The sequence below is a fragment of the Belonocnema kinseyi genome, chromosome 9 (genome assembly GCF_010883055.1).
Source record: "Belonocnema kinseyi isolate 2016_QV_RU_SX_M_011 chromosome 9, B_treatae_v1, whole genome shotgun sequence".
In the NCBI taxonomy this organism is placed as follows: domain Eukaryota; kingdom Metazoa; phylum Arthropoda; class Insecta; order Hymenoptera; family Cynipidae; genus Belonocnema; species Belonocnema kinseyi.
In genome coordinates, this window is record NC_046665.1 from 80,652,082 (window position 1) to 80,660,187 (window position 8,106).

An 8,106-nucleotide genomic window follows, 5' to 3' on the forward strand; every position below is an offset into this window, starting at 1 on the left:
GCCTCATTAGGAACAAATGCTCCTCGCTGACCAAGCTCACTGGCAGCAGCTCGACAGGGTCAGTAGACGCCGCGTAGTGGGGGAACGGTACACAGGTAGCTGTGGCGGAATTGTCATCTGCCCTCCCACTGGAAGGCTCCCCTGGGATTATATCTTAGAACAGTGGTCGACACGCTCTTGCCCTGGGCAGGGTAGCCTGCCCTGGCTGCCCTGTGACCTACTCTCAGGGCAGTACCTGCGTGCTTGGCCAGATCATCCCTTTCCTCAGGGGTCCTTTGTTATATAATGGGAAAAAATGTGAGATTAAAAAATTCGTAATTTTGCGATCAGTCACTTAAAAGTAATATATTTGGCATCTATGTATTGTTCCGATTCCAAAGACATGTAATTTGTCTATAAAGGTTGAAAATTTGAGAAGTATTTAGTATTAAATTGACTGTCAATCTGATGTTTCTTGATTATAAACTCCTTTAAATTTTTAACTTTTCTAGGCAAGTAATACATCATTGGAATCGGAAAAATTCGTAGATGCTGATAATGCTATTTTCAAATCGCTGATTAAAAAATTAAAAGTTTTAAAATTGCCTTACTTTGACATGCCTGTGGACAAAATACCCTTGCTGGAGTAAGCTCACTCACATTAAGGTACATGAATAGACCGAAAAGTAGTAGAAAAAATTAAGTCGGGTGGAGCCTGACCATACCTGAAAATGAAGCAAAAAGTTTGCCGACCACTGTCTTAGAAGGCTGTCGTACCTAAGATTTAAACGGGACATTGTAAACAGAAATCGTAAATTTCATTTTCCGGATTCCCCCAAATAAAATTAAGCTGTTCTTCCTTTTGGTTTCACTTTAACCATGGAGTTTATTATACTAAAATTGAAAGATTACAAAAAATCTTTGATAAAAATGAAAATTGTTCGTCTCTCCAGGTAGTAAATTCAAGTGCATTTATAGATTTACCGCTTTTTTAAACTTATACTTTGATGTTAAAAAGTCAAACTGAATTTTTTTTCTATAAAAATTGAACTATTTTCTTCTTAATTTGTCTGTTTAATTTCAAAACTCATCTAGTTTGGTACAAATTGCATTTTTCTGGGTTAAAAGTTCAACTTTATTTTTGTAATATTATTCTTTTTAGTTGGAAAACTCATTTTTTTAGTAAAAAGTTGATATTTTCTTCTCAGATAAAAATTCAATTTTGTAGTTAAAAATTGATTTGGTTACAAATTTAAACATTTTTAGTTTAAAAGTCGTTTTTTTTTTTTGAAAAATTAATTTTTAAACTTAAAACTCAACTATATTATTTATGTTTGCGCTTGGTAGAAGATTATTCTTCTTGGTGGAAACTTCAAATAAATATTTATATTCAACTAGTTGGTGAAAAATTAAACTATTTGCTTGAACTAAAAATTTACATTTTTATTGGGAATTCTTATTTCCGAGTAAAAAGTTGGAATATTTAGTATAAACCCCGTCATTAGTCCTAAAAGTATTTTTGTAAAGATTTAAAAAGATTTCCAAAATTGTAAAGAAAAAATAATCTGGAAGATTTTCGGGCAATTTAAAAAATGTGGCAGGTTTTATTAAAAATGGTAGGAAAAAGTCTAATCATTTTAAACGATATTCAGAAGTTTTGAAAGAATTTCAAAAATAATTCAAAAGTTGAAACGATTCCAAATAATTAAAAATAAAATTAAATACGAAAAATTAATTAATATTCCTATGAAAATTAAAAATGGTTTTTTTATTTTAGAAAATTAATTTCAAGAGAATATTTAAGAAGATTTCGCAAGAAATTTTCAACATTTTAAACAAAAATTAGACATTTATAAGAAATTACTTTGTATTTTGCAGGATTGATTAAAGATTAAAGATTTTTAATGTTTGAAGATAATGAAAACATTTTCTTAAGATTTCGGGGTAAATTTTCAATTATATTTTTGTTTTAGAACTTATTTTTTTACAAAATACTTAAAAAGAGTTTAAAATAAAAACAAATTTGGAAGTATTAATAAAGAACCATTATTATTTTTGAAAAAATTCGATTAGGTTAAAAGATATTTAGAAGTTTTGAAGAGATTAAAAATAATTTAAAATTTGGATTGATTAAAAAATTTTTTTAACAAAATATATGTTTTTGAAAATCTTTAAATAAGGTTTTAACGGTTTTAAATGATCTTTTAAGATCTTCACATAATAACAAAATATACTTAAGATTCCTGTAAAAAATATTAACGATTTTTCTTTTTAAAAACTCATTTTAAGAAATATTTAACAAGATTTCAAAACAAATTTTTATGTATAAATAACAATTAAACAATTATTAACTTTTGACATTTTAAAATAAAAAGAATTTAATTTCTAGTTTAAAATGTGTTGATTAAAAAAAATTGTAATCTACCAAGTTTTAATGTTTTTCACTGAAATTGCTTAAAATTACATAATTAAAAGAAAAATCAATTAGTTGATTCATTGTTCAAATTAGAGCATTGAAAATTATAGCGTTGATTTTTTTAAATTTTGATCTGTACAATTTATGAAAGTTAGAATTTTTTATTTTGTAGTTTACCGATATTTATTTTTAAATTGGAAAATTAAAAATTATTCTTTGTTTTTTGTTAATTGATTTTAAGGGTACATTTAAAAAGATTTCCAAAATTGTCAGAAAATAATCCAGAAGATTTTAACGCATTATTTTAATTTTGTAATATTTATTGAAAGTTTGAGAGACAACTCGCATGACATAAAAAATATTGTTTAGAAGTTTCAAAAGAATTAAAAAAATTATGATAAATTTAAAAAGATTCCATAAAATTTTACACAAAATTTAGGTTGTTGAAGATTTGAAATCAAATTTTGAAACTTTTCAAGCTTTTTGAAAGACTGAAAAAGAAAAAATGAATTTGATTAAAATTCATATAAAAAAAAACATCTATATTATTATATTTTACTGATTATTATTAAAGATATATTTTTTAGCAAGATTTGCAATGATTGAAAAGTTAACGGTTAAAAAAATTAATTACAACACTGAAAATAAGTAAAATTAAAATATTTGGTTACAAAAACTATTTACAATAATGGTTATTCTTATCTTTTAAATTATTTTTGTGATTAAACGTCATTCTTATATTAACATGTACATTAAATCAGCCTATTACAATATTTTAAAATTCAAATTCATAAGGTTAATATATTTAGAAATGAAAACGTTAAAAAAGTGAATGATGTGTAAGATATTTCAAATTAAAAGCATTGATAGTACAATAATTTTTAATTTTAGAAGATGTTCCCAGACAAATGATTGCAGATTGATACATCAAAAATTTCAATCAGATCGTACTTTTAAAATATTAAAAATGGTAAAATATGCGAAGTTTGCAATGTTCTCAGGTATGTCCGCCGTTAATCCGACGCGAGATATACCAGGGTAAAAGCAAGTAAGGGGTAGCAATGATGGGGGTACACTTAAGCAGGTGTCAATGCGAGTTGGGCGATGACCAATAGCAGGTATGCACAGGTATGTAGCGTGCTGCCTCTAGCAGAGTCCGCCGAAGATGTTTGCGATTCATCACGGAAAGTTTACCTTAATTTGTGGGTCTACCTGGCGTTTACCTTGCTTGACCGATTACCTACAATGTTTTCTTACCCTCAATTTTTTTTGTGGAATCCTGCTAAGAATGGGAGGAAATGTTGACAATAAAGAGAATAAATTGTAGAGGTGCCATTGTAGAAAAAGCTTTTCTTGTTTATCAGCCTATAGTGTAAATTTAAAAAAACTACCTTTATATTTTATTAAAGATGACATTAACTGGATGGGGTGCAACAGAAATGGGCATGCGAAGTCAGGATCTGCTTCTGGTTCACCTTTTACCAATTTCAATTGAAGAATGTGCAAAAATTTACGGACCTCTTGATATAGGATACAAGCAAATTTGCGCAGGTGGTGAAAAGGGTCACGACTCTTGCTCAGGTGACAGTGGAGGTCCTCTCCAAAGTCCTGGAATTTACAAAAATGACATGAGATTTATTCAATATGGAGTCGTCAGTTTTGGGCTTGGAAATTGCGGTTCTCGAGGAGTGCCTAGTGTCTATACGAGAGTTTCTTATTTCATGGATTGGATTCTAGACACCATGGAAACATGAATTTTAAATACAATAAAATTTCATTATATAACTCTTCTTATTAGGTACAATATAATAAACAAAAAATTACCAGAATCACTAGAATTTAATATTATTTCAATGATTTCAAGAAATTTAAACAAATTGCATGGGATCGCAAAGTATTTAACAATTTTATAAAGATTTCAAAGGATCTCATCGGATTTAAAAGATTGTATGGTATATTTTCAATTATTCCAAGGGACTTCACAAAAATTTGAAGAAATTTTATGGAATTTCAATATATATCGATCATTTCTAAACATTTTTTATAATATTTCTATGATAATCATAGAATTTCACAATAATTAATAATATTTAATATTTCAAGGGGTTCCACGGGATTTGAAAAATAACATGCTGTTTTAAAGAATTTTCTTAAATGTCGGAAGATTTGGAAAGATTTCATATAGGATTTATAAGATTGTAGGATATTTTAAAAAATTTAAAGAGATTTTAGGGAATTTCCAACATTTCTAAATATTTCAAAGATTTGAAGTTATTTTTGAAATATTCCAATGTATTTTCCAAGATTTTTAACTTTCTAAAATATTAATAAGTAGATTTTATAAAAATCAAAATAATCCTTTCTTCAGCCGTCAATGTAAATAAGAGTAAGATAGACGCGGACAGTTGTCCAGGGGTGTTCCCGTAGAAATTATCCCGCAAGCGGAGGTATGAAAACCGTGCCGAAAGCTGAATGGCACCGGGGTGAGGTGTCTAGAACGGTGACTCTGGGATACTGGGCGACCTTTCAGAGTACGCAGCCTTATCCTTGCATGCGGGGCTCTACAAGGATGGGCGAACCCCTTTCCCTAGCTTCTCGTCAGAACAACAATTACAACGCCAAACATAGTTGTAGTAAGTGCGATTCAAAACAACAGAACGCGCAGGGCACCCAACAATGGGTCGGCTAACAATGCCGACCACTTTAGAGCTGGGGGAGCCAATGAAAATGGATTCAATGCGATGCATCGGAGGAATCTCGGGACCTTTAGGTGGACGGAGCGACTGAATCACGACTTGCTAGAGTGCTACGATGCGAGTGTGGGTCCTTGAACGAGGTTACATGGCACGACTGCATGCTCTGTGGTGCGAGAAACACCTGGAGCTATCGCCCTTTTCACAGCAACGTCTGCGAAACCATGCTGAAATGGATGACGAGCTTCGTGGACATTTTCCCGAACAATCCGATCTCTGGGCTATCAATTATTTTTTGTATAATGCAGCGAGAGCTTTGGCCGATGCGAACCGTAAAACAAGACCAACGGTTGATCATATGACCAAAAGACGATTGCATCAATTTGCCATAAAGATAGGCTGGGCAAGACAGTACGCGTCCCACATTCAGTGTGTGATTAACTACATCACATCTGGCAGGAAGTTTACCGCTAAGGTTCGAAAGTACGCGTGCGAACTCTGGACCCGTTATCACACACTTAAGAAGTCAAAGCTGCTAATCATCAGGCAGCATATTGTTGAGAGAATACGGATTTTATCTGACGCTAAGAGCGGAGGAAGAGGTGGGTCAAAGAAAATCAACACTTTCTCTCGGATCCATCTCGACTCCGCTAAGACCCTCCAGTTACTGTCGACCACCCGCCCAAACCAGAGGAGGTCAAAGTATTTTGGAGAGAAGTTTACAAAGTGCAGCATAGACTGGACGAAGACTCAGAAAAAATAAATAGCTTCAAGGAGCTGCGTGATGCCGTCGTAATACCTGATGAAGAATGCCCACCCATCACTACCGAGGAGGTGAAAAAAGTATTAAGAGGGATGAAGAACTATTCCGGGACCAGATTGTATCAAAACCTTCTGATGGAAGAAGTTTCCTTCAATCCAGCAGGATTAGTCCCGTATTTTCACCTTATATTTAAATTCGGAAGAGCCGATTCCGGAGTGGTTGGTGGAAGGGCGCACAACTCCTGTCGAAAATAGGCAACTTAGCTGACCCGAAGAATTACAGGCCAATCACTTGTCTGCACACACTGTATAAGATATTCACAGCTATCTTAAATGATAGGATTGTTCGGGCAATTAAACCTGTGTGGCAAGAAATGTATGAACAACGAGGCTCAAATAAAGGCGTATCTGGATGTCGGGAGAACCTGCTCATCGATAGATGTGTCTGGAAAGATGCAGCATTCTACCAGCGTGACCTATCGATGAGCTGGATTGATTATCGGAAAGATTTCGATTCGACCTTCCATAGATTTGTTATCTGTCTTCTGGAAAGCTTAAAGGTTCATCCGCAAATCGTTAGGTGCATAGAGAGATTGATGCCGCTTTGGAAAAACAGATTTACTTTCTTATCTGGAAAAAATCGTGTGACAACTAACAAGGTCACCTTCCAGAAAGGTGTCTTTCAGGGCGACACCATGAGCCCACTTCTCTTTTGCCTTACATTATTGTCACTATCTCTAGCACTTCGCCATTCCGACGAGTACTTGTGCGGCAAACCTGCAGATCGAAAGTACAAGGACACTCATGTATTGTACATGGACGATCTTAAGATCTATGCTAAAAACAAAGAGCAACTACATCTAGCTCTAGGGATTGTCAAACGATATACTAAGGAAATTGGAAATGAATTTAGGTTGGCCAAATGGGCTAAGGTTTATTTAAAGCGATGAAAACTTAATGGCATACCTAAATATCCTGAGCTCGTTGATAGAAGTGCTATACGACACATTCGTGTCTTGAATGTCTTCACAACAGGATTATTCTGGGTACATCACATACAGTCGCAAATGGAAGAGACCCTCTTTTTAAAATGGTCAGGAATCACGAAGAAGTGGGCAAAGGAGCGTTTCTGTACAAAGCAACGGGGGAGGCTGCTGAAACACTCGGACTTAACTTCAATACTAGAGGTGAGCAAAATGCATGAAATCTTATCTATCTAGAGTACTCACTCCTGAAAGCCCGGATTAAGAAAGGACAAGAGAAAAACTTTCGTGAACAGCTCTTCGATAAGAAGATGCACGGTATCTTCCACAGAAATGTGGGGGATCAGTCAATGTCGTGTGAGCTAACGTTGGCTTTCCTTAAATCACCCGGATTGAAGTCTGGTACGGAAGAATGAAAGATTAATGCGGAGCGGTCATGATCCGAGCATAAGTAATATAAGTATAGGTGCCAGCACCGGTCGGAATTGAGAGTTACTCCGAGTTGGAAGCCTGGAGTCCAACATTCGTTGTTTCTCCAAGTTCCAACACTGGTGCCCCCATGCTTTCAGTGAGAGACAGTGGGACCACTAATCCGATAGTGCTGCCATGGCGCATGGGGCTGGTAAGCTAGAAGGCCAATTTCTCTCTCCGTGAAGATATTCCCATTGATAGCTTCACGGCGTGCCCATGCACACCCCGAGCATTTAGCTCACATACTATCTAGTTGTCCAACTCATGCGGGAACGACCTACATCCAAAGGCACAATGCGTCACTAAGAGTGCTTTATTATTATCTCTGTCACTCTTACGGCATTAACTTCAATATCGCTCCTCTAAATGCTCCTGGGGAAATCGAGTCAATTGTTGAGAATGGGAAGTGCCTCATATACTGGAACTTTATATTCTCGACAATTGTTTCTGTTGCACACTCGAGGCCAGACGTTTGTTCTTGAGTTCGAGAAGCGAGTCATGTTCGTTATCGAATTTTCGGCACCACTGACAAAAACATCATAGCCAAGGAGAATGAAAAGAAAGAGAGGTATAGAGACCTTATAAGGGAGTTGCAACGATTGTACCCGGAATATTCTGTTAAACTGATCGTCTTTATCATCGGCGCTCTTGGATGTGCCAAGTTTTCACTCGTTAATAGCCTGAAAAGCATCCTTGCGTGCAGTGATCCCAGATCTGAAACGAGATGTGGTCCAATTCTATGACAGGGCTATGTCCGTGTGAATATAGTAGGAGACGCTGTAAATGACTGAGTTGCGCGCGC

At 34.8% G+C, this 8,106-nt stretch overlaps 1 protein-coding gene across 1 annotated transcript in view; it reads left to right on the forward strand.

Annotated features, from left to right (window-relative positions):
• The window catches only part of LOC117180606, a 32,460-nt gene that overhangs the window by 4,477 nt on the left and 19,877 nt on the right, over window positions 1–8,106 (forward strand). The window contains exons 5-6 of the mRNA XM_033373097.1: window positions 3,805–4,146; window positions 7,300–7,455. Coding sequence (XP_033228988.1) covers window positions 3,805–4,146; window positions 7,300–7,455 — 498 coding nt within the window. The remainder of the gene's footprint in view (window positions 1–3,804; window positions 4,147–7,299; window positions 7,456–8,106) is intronic.